This window comes from Carassius auratus, unplaced genomic scaffold (assembly GCF_003368295.1).
Source record: "Carassius auratus strain Wakin unplaced genomic scaffold, ASM336829v1 scaf_tig00217152, whole genome shotgun sequence".
In the NCBI taxonomy this organism is placed as follows: domain Eukaryota; kingdom Metazoa; phylum Chordata; class Actinopteri; order Cypriniformes; family Cyprinidae; genus Carassius; species Carassius auratus.
Window position 1 is genome coordinate 184,701 of NW_020528918.1, and position 14,927 is coordinate 199,627.

A 14,927-nucleotide genomic window follows, 5' to 3' on the forward strand; every position below is an offset into this window, starting at 1 on the left:
GCGAGGAACATGGTCACAAACATGTGGACTGGTTGGGCAAACTCCCATGAACCCTCCAGCACCCTGGAAAGGGTATAGAACTGGTCCAGTGTTCCACAACCAGGATGAAAACCACACTGTTCCTCCTGAATCCGAGGTTCCACTACCAGTACCCTGGCCTAGACTTTCCCGGGTAGGCTGAGAAGTGTGATCCCCCTATAGTTGTAACACACTCTGGTCCCCCTTCTTGAAAAGTCCAGAGGTACTGTCCCCAACCACCATGTTATGTTGCAGAGCCATGTCAGCCAAGACAGCCCCACAACATCCAGATACTCCTGGTACCTTGCCACCGAGGAGCTTTTTCACTACCTTGATGACTTCAGCCCAGGTGATGGACGAGTCCTCCTCTAAATCCCCAGACACTGCTTTCTCAACGGAAGACAAGTCGGTGGGATTGAGGAGATCCTCGAAGTATTCCTTCCACTGCCCAATGATATCCCCAGTTGAGGTCAACAGGTGCCTATCTCATCACTGTAAACAGTGTTGGAAGGGCACTGCTTCCCCCTCCTGAGGCGTCGAACGGTTTGCCAGAATCTCTTCGAGGCCAACCGATAGTCTTTCTCCATGGCCTCACCTAAATCCTCCCAGGCCCAATATTTTGCCTCCACGACTACCCGGGCTGCAGTTTGGCCTGCCGGTACCTGTCAGCTGCCTCCGGAGTCCCACAAGCCATCCAGGCCTGATAGGACTCCTTCTTCAGCTTGACGGTATCCCTTACTTCCGGTGTCCACCACCGGGTTTGGGGATTGCCACCTCGACAGGCACCGGAGACCTTGCGGCCACAGCTCAGAGCAGCCGCAGCGACAATGTAGGTGGAGAACATGGTCCACTCGGACTCAATATCTGCAGACTCACTCGGGATCCGGTAGAAGCTCTGCCGGAGGTGGGAGTTGAAGATCCCTCTGACAGGGAGCTCGGCCAAATGTTCCCAACAGACCCTCACAGTACGTTTGGGTCTGCCGAGTCTGTCCAGCTTCCTCCCCCGCCATCGGATCTAACTCACTACCAGGTGGTGATCAGTTGACAGCTCCGCCCCTCTCTTCACCCAAGTGTTCAAGGCATATGGCCAAAGATCTGATGACACCACCACAAAGTCGATCATCGACCTCCGGCCTAGGGTGTCCTGGTGCAACGTGCACTGATAGACACTCTTATGCTTGAACATGGTGTTATGGACAAACCGTGGTTAGCACAGAAATCCAATAACAGAACACCGCTCGGGTTCAGATCAAGGGGGCCGTTCCTCCCAATCACGCCCCTCCAGGTGTCACTGTCACTGCCCACGTGGGCGTTGAAGTCCCCCAGTAGAACGATGGAGTCTCCAGTCGGAGCACTTTCCAGCACCCCTCCCAGAGACTCCAAGAGGGCCGGGTAGTCCGCACTGCCATTCGGCCCATAGGCACAAATGACAGTGAGAGACCTATCCCCGACTAAAAGGTGCAGGGAAGCGACCCTCACGTTCACCGGGGTGAACTCCAACACATGGCTGCTATAAGCAAACCCACTCCAGCCCTCGGCCTCTCACCATGGGCAACTCCAGAGTGGTAGAGAGTCCAGCCTCTCTCAAGAAGTGTGGTTCCAGAGCCCAAGCTGTGCATGGAGGTGAGCCCAACTATCTCTAGTCGGTACCTCTCAACCTCCCGCACAAGCTCAGGCTCCTTCCCCGCCAACGAGGTGACATTCCACGTCCCTAAAGCCAGATTCCGTGTCCAGAGATCGGGTTGTCGGGGGTCTCGCCTTCGACTGCCGCCCGATCCACTATGCACCGACCCCTTACGCTCCCTCCTGCAGGTGGTGAGCCCACAGGAGGACGAACCCACGTCACTCCTTCGGGCTGAGCCCGGCTGGACCCCATGGGGGGAGGCCCGGCCACCAGGCACTCGCATACAAGCCCCGGGCTCTAGGGTGGGGCCCCGGCTGCGCCATGCCGGGCAATGTCTCGGTCCTTGCTGTATTTGTCAACATAAAGGGGGTTTGTGAACTGGTCTTTAATCTGGCCCGTCACTAAGGACCTGTTTGCCTTGGGAGACCCTACCAGGCAACATAGCTCCCAGGATCATTCGGGTACTCAAACCTCTCCAACACGATAAGGTGACAGTTCAAGGAGAGGGTCCATGCCGATGTGTCCCCAAATTGAACACTACCTTTTGACCAATATTTATTTCTCTATGACTTACAGTTAGTTGCAAGCCAAAATTATTAGGGTTTAAGCACTTCAGAGCCTTCAAGTGCATGTGTAAAAATATATCATGTATTATTTTCCATTTTCCACAATTTTCAGCAATAATAGGTCATTAGTGCATTTAAGGCCATAGAACTATAGTGGTTTTTAATATTTTTTTATTGCTGAACTTGAACTGAGTTTAAAAAAATTCTCTCTTAGGTCCACTATGACTTCGGTCTTCGCAATATTTTGTCCGTCTTGCGCACACTTGGAGCAGCAAAACGGGCCAACCCTAATGATACAGAGTCTACTATTGTCATGAGAGTTTTGCGAGATATGAACCTGTCCAAACTGGTAAGAGTGCCAGCACGCATACAGACATATTTCACATATCAGCAACCAATGGACCAAACAGTCATACCTCAATGTTGCTGTTTGTTTGATGATAGGAACTTTCTTATATCAGTATCAGAAATCTTAACAGTGAAATGTGTCTCTGTCATTTAAGATTGATGAGGATGAGCCATTGTTCTTGAGTTTGATTGAGGATCTTTTCCCTGGAATTCAGCTGGATAAAGCTGGATACCCTGGTCTGGAGTCAGCCATAGACAAGCAGGTTGAAAAAAAAAAAAAAAAACATGAAACTTTTATTTGATTGATCATTAGAACTTAAACCAAAATTACACAAAGGGAACATTTATCATTTGTGTGTGTATATATATATATATATATATATATATATATATATATATATATATATATATATATATATATATATATATATATATATATATATATATATATATATATATATATTCATATTTATATTTATTTATTTTTTATCTCTTTATTTTTTTACTAGGTAACTGAGTCTGGTCTAATCAATCACCCACCATGGAGGTTAAAGGTCATTCAGCTATACGAGACTCAAAGAGTTCGTCATGGAATGATGGCACTAGGACCCAGCGGAGCAGGAAAAACAACATGCATTCAAACCCTGATGAAGGCAATGACTGGTGAGAATTAGACATTAGGCACAAACACCAGTTGGCCATGATTTTACCATCAATATATAATAGGTAATGTAAATATTACATGTTTTTAATTAATGTGTGATTTTGACTGTAAATTCATGTCTAGATTGTGGCCAGCCTCACAGAGAGATGCGCATGAACCCTAAAGCTATAACTGCACCTCAAATGTTTGGTCGACTTGATGTAGCAACCAATGACTGGACTGATGGAATCTTTTCCACTCTTTGGAGGAAAACACTCAGAGCAAAGAAAGGTGGATTGTCTGTTAAAATAAAAGAAAGAAAGAAAGAAAAGAAAAAAGAAAAAAAAAGAGAAAAATATGCATGACACTTTTTTTCAGCTCTAAAACAAACACACTTTCCATTGTTTTATTCAATGATAGGTTATGATTTTTTTTTTTTTTTGTAATGAAGGATCAAAAGAATAAACCATGCAGATTTATTTTCGCAGCAACCTTTGCTCATTTTTACCAAGAATGCCAATATGAGTGGAGTGCACTTTATCAAAGTAACCTTAAAAGTATAAATCAGTGAACATTCAAATTATTAAGTAGACTTGGCAAGTCTGGTCTGAAATGTGAAAAAACACTTTTATTTTTAAGGGAGTAAGTGTTGTAATGTACGTCAGCAGAGCCCCTCATGGCTGAGGCACATTGGTCCTGTTAGTTGAGTAAGAAAGCTGATGGTTTCCAAAGTGGTTGAAAAACCTCTCAAACAGGCATTCTTTGCCCTCCCTTTACATAAAAGGCTGTAAGATGTATAACATATGAAAGAGAATGGTTCCTTTAAATGTGTAAAACACACTGAAGCCTATCAACTGGGTATTTTAAATCAATTAACAAGTTAAGACGTCAAACAGACCTTTAGACATTAATCGTCAAAGCAATCAGCCATGAGGTATCATTTGTCTATCATTGATCAAAATGACTGATGGAAGCCACATCATTATGATTGTGTACCTGTATCTGTTTCATTTTTCATTTGTACTTAATTTTTGTATATAGGGGAACACATATGGATTGTCCTTGATGGGCCAGTTGATGCTATATGGATTGAAAACCTAAACTCAGTCCTGGATGATAACCGCACACTGACACTGGCCAATGGTGACCGCATCCCCATGGCCCCCAATTGCAAGATTGTGTTTGAGCCACACAACATTGATAACGCCTCCCCAGCCACAGTGTCCCGTAACGGAATGGTGTTTATGAGCTCCTCTGTTCTTAACTGGAGCCCTATTTTGGAGGTGGGTGGAACCAGTACTTAATCGTCCTTTTTTATTTTATTTTATGTTTATTGTATGTTTAGATAATTTAAGCTTGTGCTTGAAATGGGGAACAAATTTGCCAGTACCCTCTTGAGGGACCCCCACCCCATATTGTATTATCATATGAATCGTTTATTATATTATCTTTAATAATATGCATATAATTCAATATAATATAATCTAAAATTAGCCTTATCACATTGTAGTATACATAAAAAAGTATAGATCAGATAGTCAGCTAATTTAAATGTAAATTACATTAGGATGAAAAATCACTGCTGTTTTCACATTCAAAATGCATATTTACCAAATGGAAATGATAAATGAATCTTGGCTGATAGCTTGTGATTGAATCACTGAAAAATGCAATTTCATACCCTGGAAACAGGGCTTCAGCTGCTCACGGACAATGACACTGAAAAAAGTGCTGGTGCACAAGAAAAAGTGGCGGTACACTAAAGATTAAAAATTTTAAGTGCTGTTACTGCACATACTGGCCATCTTAATGGACTGAATTTAAGTAATCAAAACAAAAAAAAAAACTATTCAAGTCAAGTCAAGTCACCTTTATTTATATAGTGCTTTAAACAAAATACATTGTGTCAAAGCAACTAAACAACATTCATTAGGAAAAACAGTGTCAATAATGCAAAATGACAGTTAAAGGCAGTTCATCATTGAATATTGAAGTAAAGAAAGGCATCCACAGAACCACGAAGTAACCAGTGGTTATGCTAGTTATTTATTTTTCTCCACTCTGAATTAATGGAGTCTAAAATAACAAAGGCATTTCACTCTGTCTTTACAAGAGACTTCAAAGTGTTAAAGGGGGGGTCAAATGCTATTTCATGCATACTGAGTTTTTTACACTGTTAAAGAGTTGGAGGTAACACTTTAGAATAAGGTTCCATTAGTTAATGTTAGTTAATGTATTAATTTACATGAACAAACAATGAATAATACATTTATTACTGTATTTATTCATCTTCGTTAATGTTAGTTAATGAAAATACAGTTATTCATTGTTAGTTCAGGGTAATTCACAGTGCATTAACTAATGTTAACAAGCACAACTTTTGATTTAAATAATGCATTAGTAAATGTTGAAATTAACATGAACTAAGACTTATAAATGCTGTAGAAGGATTGTTCTTGCTTAGTTCATGTTAACGAAAGTAGTTAACTAACATTAACTAATGGAACCTTATTCTAAAGTGTTACCGAGTTGGATTCCCATGCTAAACATGGACAAAGTTTCAAAAATTAAGTTGTACGTTTGAAGGAGTATTTCTGTTCCAAAAATACTCCTTCAGGTTTGTCACAAGTTTCGGAAAGTTTTTTCGAGTATGGCTCTGTGTGACGTTAGATGGAGCGGAATTTCCTTATATGGGTCCTGAGGGCACGTCTGCCGGAAGAGCGTGCGCTCCAGTATAGCACAGCACTGAGAGCACAACAGACTTCACTGATCAGAGCGAGAGCGTCGCGATATGTCACAAAAGAAGTGTGTTTTTGGTTGCCAGGGCAAGACAACCCTGCACAGATTACCAAAAGATAAACAGCATTAAGGGACCAGTGGATGGAGTTTATTTTTACAGAGCATCAACGGAGTTGTGCAAGTGTTTGTGTTTGTTCCCCTGCATTTCGAAGATGCTTGTTTTACAAACAAGGTCCAGTTTGACGCCGGATTTGCACATCATTTATTTCTTAAGGATAATGCAGTCCCAACGAAAAAGGGTCACGATCGTGTGTTGGAACCGCATGCGGTGAGAAACTGCTTCAAATATCTCTGTGTTATTAACTTGGCTATCGGCGTGGAAGCACATCAAGTAAACAACATGCGATGTTGTCATCAAACTGCACTTTCCACATGTACAGCTTAAAAAAAAAAAAAAAAAAAAAAGACGACAAAGTAGAACTTTGTCATTTTCCAAAACCGCTAAGCAAATATATACAGTTTCAGTACATACCACAGAGAGACGTTGTTGCTGATGCTGCTCTTGTTAAATTTCAGCCTCTGGATCATAAATATACGCTGAATCTGACTGTTAGCCAGGGTTTGTTTTGGTTGGTTTTGTCCTCACGGTGTCACAGCTTCCAAACGCTCTCAACGCAAAAGCCTACTGGCGCTCGTGATTCTTTAGCTCCGCCCACACGTCACGCCTCCAGCCGGTCGTGTTTTTTTCTGGGAAAAATGAATATGATAAAACTAAAGACCTTTTGGAGTTATGAAGGATGCAGTACTACTCTATAGGTACTCAAGATTAACAGGATATTGAGTGAAAACGAACATTTCACCCCCCCTTTAAACTATTTAATGAAAGAAGAGTAAATGAGGGAGAGCCAGAGAAAGACAGAGAAGAAGGACAAACTATTTTTGAGTTCTAAAAGATACTTAATTTAATTTCTTTTTGTGGACTTCTGTCTTCCACTCTCTGTGTGTTCTTCCCAACAGGTTTTTCATTTGTGTGTTTGTGTGTGTGCTCTCAGGGTTGGCTGAAGAACCGTTCCCCTCAGGAAGGAGTGGTCCTGAGGGAGCTCTTCTCTTCCTCCTTTCCCGGGCTGTTTCGGTTCAGCATTCAATCTTTGCAGTATAAAATGGACATGCTGGAGGCCTTCATCATCATGCAGTGCATAAACATGCTGCAAGGACTCATTCAGCCCAAGGTTGCGATTTAACCAAGATTTTGCAACCATGAAAGACTGCCTTCTGTTTTGTAAATTAAAAATAAGGGTTTTAAACTTAGATTTTTTGTCATTAAAGAACAGAGCTGTAGTGATTAGTACATACACTTTATACCAGGGGTTGCCAATTAGCAGACTGCTGTTTTGGCACTACATCCTATAATATTTTTTTTATCTAACCCCAGACTCTTTATGCTCCTAACTACTATAAGCTGTTAAATAATACTATTTCACAATAATACTATTTCATTATTTTACTTATCTTGACAGTGGTTTCATCAAACTGACATTGAATGCTTTTTGATCAACTGAAAAAAATCAGATGTCAACTTATTATATTATATGATATAAGCAAAAAAAAGAGCTTAAAACAGTCTACAGATATGAATATAATGAATTCCTGACCAGTTTTAATATTCGTCCCTTACAGATTTTCCCCTTATCTGAAAGTCTTGATGAATATGATTACATTGTTCATATAAATTTTTTTAATATGATTTATTGTTCCCAGTAAATGTCATGAATTATCCCTAAACCTGACATTCGTAAAGCAGTTAGTTATGAGATTATGAGCACATTATACAAAGGCTCCTTAAATCTACTTAAAATGTTAGCCAAAGCTTCATATGTCACAATTTAGTGTTACATGCACGTTCTGTTTGACCTTTAGAAATAAATAGGCTTTTATTTATTACAAGTGTGATATGTATAATTAAATGACATTGAACATTATGATTGGCTAGCCTTCTCGCATTTGAAGTAGCTTACAACACACTTGCCAAATGTATTATTGTAGTTTGCACAATTTATTTTTGGTTTGGATATAAATAAATGATCAGGCATGTGTGCTCTGATATACTTTTGATGATGTCTTTGATATTGTAACCCATCAGGAGCAGGGAGGGGAGCTGTCTCGTGAGCACATGGAACGTCTGTATGTCTTTGCTCTAATGTGGAGTGTGGGAGCCCTACTGGAGCTGGATGATCGAATTAAGTTAGAGAGATGGCTCCGTCACCATGATAGCATTCACCTTGACCTTCCCAACATCCCTCCCCACAGCGAGGACACTATGTTTGACTTTTACGTCACTAATGATGGTATCTAATATACTTGCACATCTCCTTCTCCCCAGTGTTATATTTGCTATATTTTTGCTATATCTTGGTCAATTATGGTTCTGTTTTCTACAACTCCTCCATGTATCTAAAGTAATTAGGTAAATTGTAATTAGGTGTACTAATCAAGATAGAAACTTTGATCTAATTGAAAAAAAAATGTATCTATAAATTGAAAAATATGTTGTTTTTCCTATGACAGGGTAAATGACAACGAAACACTAATTAACAGTTTTTCTTCTGTACAGAAACATGCAAGGAAATTAATCCCATCTGTCAGTACAATTCAAGCTGCAGGCTACAGAATTTCTCTGACATTTATGTGTATAGAGAGGCGAATTTGCAGGCTTATGGAGAATACTGAATCTGTAGTCTGCCTCAAGACAAATCTGACACTCAAAGTTTTGTTTAAAACTGATTCTGTCTTTGTTGGGGATTTTTGGAGGGCCACAATATGAGTATATTTCGCGCTGACTTGTTGTTTTCACAGCTAAAGCATAAAACAGAATAGCTTAGATCCAAAAGTCTCTGTTTTTCACAAGGTCATTTAGAAATTTTATTGCAAAATATTGAACACTTTGCTCTTCAAATAGACCCCTAATTGGCAGCATTCATGTTTAAATAAGATAAACTTTCCCGGCCCACATTTTCATGCCAAAGACCCCACTTGTGGGTCAGAACCAGAGCTAATAACCCTATTTAATTACAGAACACATTGGCTTTCTAGAATTTTAATAAAGTGCTTGCGTGATGCTCTATTTAGAGTGCTGATAATGACAAACAATTTAGCTATTGTTTATTTTGCAGGCCACTGGGTTCATTGGAATACCAGAGTAGAAGAGTATATTTACCCACCTGACTCCACACCAGAGTATGGCTCCATACTGGTGCCGAATGTAGACAATGTTCGCACTGACTTTCTCATTCAGACCATTGCAAAGCAGGGCAAGGTGAGTGCCATTAAAAGTTCTGTGTGATTATTTGTACAGTTTTTTGCAAGATTACATGCAACTGACTGTGATTTTCTTTTGAGGGATTTCGCCATTTTACTCAATTATTAATGAAAATTCTGTCATAAATTAATCAACACCTTTTTTATATTTTGTTTTCTGTGAGACAGCTGTGCACCATAAACCGATTCATAGTTGTAGTCCACTGTTTTGTGCATTTCAATTTCAAGTCTTCAAAATAAATTATAAAACTTTATTTGGAAAAGGTCCATAATGTATCCATTATGCATAGATTATTGTCCCTTTCTGCTGTTACATTCAACTTTGCCTTTGTTTAACATTAAACATTAAAAATTGGAGCATCAAGCAATTTACGAACCAGATTTGCAGCAATACTGCTAATTGACATCAGCTGGCTTGAGTGATATGCAACACAACATTCTGAATATGAGTTACAGCTAGTTTTTACTTGAGAGATGCAAGGTCACCCTTTTGGAAATGTGGACCAGGGAATGGCTTGCTAAGAATAACTTAAATTTATTTTTGAAGTTATTCTTTTAAAGTTAACCTTTGCTGTCAGAGCACTGACACATTTATTATTTTGTGTATTTTGATAAAGTAGAGTCTACTTACATTTTCTTCATGTGTTTCAGGCTGTGCTTTTGATAGGAGAGCAGGGCACTGCCAAAACTGTCATCATCAAAGGCTGCGTGTCCAAATATGACCCTGAGTCCCACACTGCCAAGAGTCTCAATTTCTCTTCTGCCACCACACCTCTTATGTTTCAGGTACATAAAGAGAGTGTTTTTTCCCCAAAACATGTTCAGTATTTTGCTATATTTGTCCTTCATCAGCAGGTATTTGGGTAACACTGTCAATGAAGTATGCACATATATGCTTGTAATGCATTTATGATTAAATATTAATTTAATATTTGTGGACTAACGAAGTAAAGTTGTGATGCTAGGAACTACATTTTAGTACAAAGACAGTAGGTCTCATATTTTTACAATAGCATAACTTTTTATTTTTTCTCAGCAATATGAAAAAAGTTAGTTATGCTTGGAGACTTCAAAATCCACCTAGATAAACCTCAGGCTGCAGATTTCCACACTCTGCTTGCCTCTTTCACATGACATGCGCCAGTGATCATGTACTGGCTACTCCACTGCACACCTCGGATCACTGACTCACTCTTAACCTCAACATGGTTCCTGACAAAACACATACCCCCATCATGTCATCTTTCCATGTAACCTACACTAACTCTCACCTTCCCGGCTATCTGCTATGATTTCATCTCTGCTTCCTCGCCCTAAACCGATATGATCTCTTAATGCTAACAAGGCTACTGATACTTTCTGCTCCACTCTTACATCTTGTTTAGACACTGTCTGCCCCTTGACTTCCAGACCAGCCCATACCAACCCTTCTGCCGCTTTGCTGTCTGATGTTCTCCGTGAACATTGTTCTAAGCTCAGGGTTGCTGAAAGGGTATGGTGCAAATCAAAAAATCCTATTGACCTTAAAGGAATAGTTCTTACATAGTATTCGAAATAATAATATTTAAGTCAATGGCAACCACCAACAGCAATCTTCAAAATATCTTCTTTTATGTTCAACATAAGAAAGCAACATCTTACAGGTTTGGAATGATATGAGGGTGAATAAATGATGACAGAATTTTCATTTTTTGTGAACTATCCCTTTAATGTGTATCAGTCAATCCTCTCTTCCTTCTCTGCTAATGTCTCCACTGCTAAAAGGGGATACTATCATAACAAAATTAGCAATTCCTCTAAGTCTCCATGCTCTTTAAAACATTTTCCTCCCTCCTTTGTCCTCCTCCTGCCTCTCCTTCATCAACTCTGACAGCTGATGACCTTCACTCATTCTTCATTAATAAAATTAAAACCATCGGTGCAGTTTTCCACACCACAATTGGTCAAGCACATCTTACCAGCAAACATACACTGTTTCACATCCTTCTCTTCACTTTCTGAGGCAGAAGTCTCTTAACTCATCCCATCTAATCTCCTTCAAGTCATTTTTCCTGCAGTTACACCTGCACACACTCGCATCATTAACACATCCCTTCACACTGGTGTTTTTTTTCCCTCAGCATTTAGACAGGCTTGTATGACCCCTCTACTTAAGAAACACACCCATCTCTTTTAGAGAACTACAGACAGGTTTCCCTTCTACCTTTCATTGCAAAAACAATTGAATGAGCTGTGTTCAACCAAGTCTCTGCTTTTCTCACACAGAACAACCTCCTCGACAGCAACCAGTCTGGTTTCATAAGTGAACATTCAACCGAGACTGCTTTGATCTCAGTTGTTGAAGCCCTAAGACTGGCAAGAGAGAATCGTCAGTACTTATCTTGCTGGATCTCTCCGCTGCTTTTGACATGGTTAACTTTCAGATCCTCCTTTCAGCCCTGTTGGCAAAGGGCATCTCAGGAATCGCACTCCAGTGGTTTGAGTCTTACCTATCAGATAGGTCCTTCAAGGGCTCAGTTCTTGGACCAATTCTCTTCTCTGTCTACATGTCATCACAATGTTATGTCATGCAGAAACATGACTTTTCATATCATTGCTATGCTGATGACACTCAACTAAATTTCTCATTCCATCCTGATAATCTGACGATACCTACTCAGCTTCTCTAACAGACCATCACCTTCAACTCAACCTTGCCAAGACAGAACTGCTTGTGGTTACATGAACACAATAGCAAATCCACAAACTTGAATGGCTACTTAAATACATTTAGAAAGTAGCAGCTGCTTTATTTATGGGGTTTCCAGGGTAACGGCTGCATTTTCTGCAGTTTACCGCCATCTGGTGTCAGAGAGAGAATGTGCTTTCATTCAGCGCAACTCGTGTTCCCCTATGTGCTTCTCATGCGTGCTTGTTTACATCAGAGCACACGTTTCTTTTAAGCAGCATAAATTGTGTTTTGCATTTTGACCAGTTGATGGGAAAAGTATTCTTAAAATGTATTTCAAATTATTAATAATTTGTAATATAGAATTATTCATGGTATTCAGATGTGCCCATGACAACAATACTTTGCAATTCATTTCTGTGATATACCGCATTACTGAATACAGCGCATGTCTTATATATATGATATGAACCTTTCTACATGTACTGCGTTAAGCTAACTGAGACATGTTATATCATTGCACTCTTGTTGATTTTGATTGCTTCCATTATCCTCATTTGTAAGTCACTTTGGATAAAAGTGTCAGCTAAATGACTAACTGTAAATGTAAACTAAAAATGCTGCTACTCTGTTACTCACTAAACAGACACAGAGAGGTGTTTGTGTGTGTGCAGCCAGAATACGAAACTTTGCGCACATGCAGCTTTTGAAAAAGCGACAAAGTCACTAAGATGGCAACACTGCCCCTAATTATAATACAGCTATTTTCAACTCTAATAAGTGTAACGAATGCACACAGGAAACAATAGATCCAATCGCTGTATTTTAATTGGGTATTCAAAATCAAAATCCAAAAAACGGGCAAGAGGTCATAACCACAAAATCAGTCCGAAACAAGAAAAACACAAGGGAACACGAGAAAGCTGGGTGACGGAAAACAATGACTCCATCAAACAGATAGAAACAGACTGGTTTATATAGACAGGTGAAAATGATCAAAGTGGAGACAGCTGAGTGCAATTAACAGGTGTGCAATTAACAGTGATGAAGGGACAAGGCTTTGTGGGAAATGTAGTGCCTGTGGGGTGACTATGGGGAAGTGAGACCACTAGTGGACACCCAGGGAAACACAGACCAGACACCGGGACATTACCCCCCCCCCCCCACCCCCACCCCCCAAGGAGCAGCTACCAGATGCTCCATCGAACACAAGGACAAACCAAGGAACACAGAGACCAGGAGGGAGGTGGACTGGTGGACCTCCGTGTGGTCGAGATAGAAGCCCACCAGGGCGGCACAGAGAACCACCACAGATGAGAAAGAAGCCCACCAGGGCGGTACAGAAGACCACCACAGCCGTGCGGTTGAGACAGAAGCCCACCAGGGTGGCGCAGAGGACCACCACAGCCATGCGGTTGAGACAGTAGCCCACCAGGGCGGCTCGGAAGACACCACAGTCGTGCGTTCGAGACAGAAGCCCACCAGGGTGGTGCAGAGGACCACCACAGCCGTGTGGTCGAGACAGAAGCCCACCAGGGCAGCGCAGAGGATCACCACTGTGGGATCGATGGCACAGGAGAGCAAGTCTGGTTAGGTAAGCCTGAAATAGAGAACATGAACAGGTTAAGGGTGGCCTCCGTGGCCCTGATGAGATGGTAGATGGTCCATGGCCATGACAGGGCAGGTGGTGAGTTCCTGGATGGCCTCCATGGCCATGACAGGATAGGACGAGCGCTCAGGAAGTTTGGCTGAGACGTGACGAGGCTCTGGAAGTTCAGCAGAGACGTGAAGAGGCTCTGGTAGTTCAGCAGAGACGTGAAGAGGCTCTGGTAGATCCGTGGTGATTTGACTGGGTTCAGGAAGATCAGCGGTGGCTTGATTTTGCTCATGAAGAACACTGGTGACTTGACCTTGCCCATGGATATCATTGGTGACTTGACTTGACCCCTGAGGTCTAACTGTGGTAGTGCTTGACTCATGAGTGTTAATGGTGACTTGACCTGACTCAGGACGGTCAACAGGAAAAAAAACTCGACCCTGGAGGGACCACAGGAAACTGACTCTACTCTGGAGGGTCAACGGGGACCTGACTCGACTCTGGAGACCTGTCTGGAGACACAGGTTTAGAGTCGGCCATCACACCTGGAGAGACAGGTGTGGCTGGGGTATCCCTCTGAGACCGATGTTGTAGGTACATGGTGAACCCCCCAAAATCCAGGATCTCCAGCTCCTTCATATCCCACTCAGGCACAGGGTTATTATGGCAGGCTTTAAAAAGGTCCTTAAGTGCCTCATCATTGTATACCATGCAGTATTTTAATGGGGTATCCAAAATCAAAATCCAAAAAACAGGCAAGAGATCATAACCACAAAATCAGTCCGAAACAAGAAAAACACAAGGGAACACGAGAAAGCCGGGTGACAGAAAACAAGGACTCCATCAAACAGATAGAAACAGACCAGTTTACATAGACAGGTGAAAACGATGAAAGTGGAGTTAGCTGAGTGCAATTAACAGTGATGAAGGGACAAGGCTTTGTGGGAAATGTGGTGCCTGCAGTGGGGTGACTATGGGAAAGTGAGACTACTAGTGGACACCCAGGGAAACACAGACCAGACACTGTGACTATAAGAAGCTTTACTTGAGCACCAATTCAACATACACTGAAAATAAAAATATATATATATATTTACTATATTTTGGTGAGTGAGTGATGTAACGTGTGGCCAAATATGGTGTCCCATGGTGTCCTGGAATTCGTGCTCTGCATTTATCCCATCCAAGTGCACACACGCAACAGTGAGTAGTGGACACACACATACACACACACCCGGAGCAGTGGGTAGCCATTTGCTATGGCACCCAGGGAGCAGTTGTGTTTTTGTGCTTTTGTCAAAGGAAGCCCAGTCATTTTATCGAAGGTGGATGAGAATACGTTTCATTTACTCCCCCACATACAATCCCTGCTGGTACCGACACGCGAACCAGTGACACTTGTGTTATAA

The 14,927-nt window shown here is 41.4% G+C and overlaps 1 protein-coding gene across 2 annotated transcripts in view; it reads left to right on the forward strand.

The window, feature by feature from the left end:
- The window catches only part of dnah5 (dynein, axonemal, heavy chain 5), a 179,193-nt gene that overhangs the window by 58,697 nt on the left and 105,569 nt on the right, over window positions 1-14,927 (forward strand). For both annotated transcript variants that reach the window (XM_026264930.1, XM_026264931.1), the window contains 9 exons: window positions 2,423-2,557; window positions 2,712-2,819; window positions 3,066-3,219; window positions 3,344-3,490; window positions 4,241-4,482; window positions 6,991-7,167; window positions 8,079-8,283; window positions 9,109-9,251; window positions 9,905-10,039. In XM_026264930.1, the coding sequence (XP_026120715.1) occupies window positions 2,423-2,557; window positions 2,712-2,819; window positions 3,066-3,219; window positions 3,344-3,490; window positions 4,241-4,482; window positions 6,991-7,167; window positions 8,079-8,283; window positions 9,109-9,251; window positions 9,905-10,039 (1,446 nt within the window). The remainder of the gene's footprint in view (window positions 1-2,422; window positions 2,558-2,711; window positions 2,820-3,065; window positions 3,220-3,343; window positions 3,491-4,240; window positions 4,483-6,990; window positions 7,168-8,078; window positions 8,284-9,108; window positions 9,252-9,904; window positions 10,040-14,927) is intronic.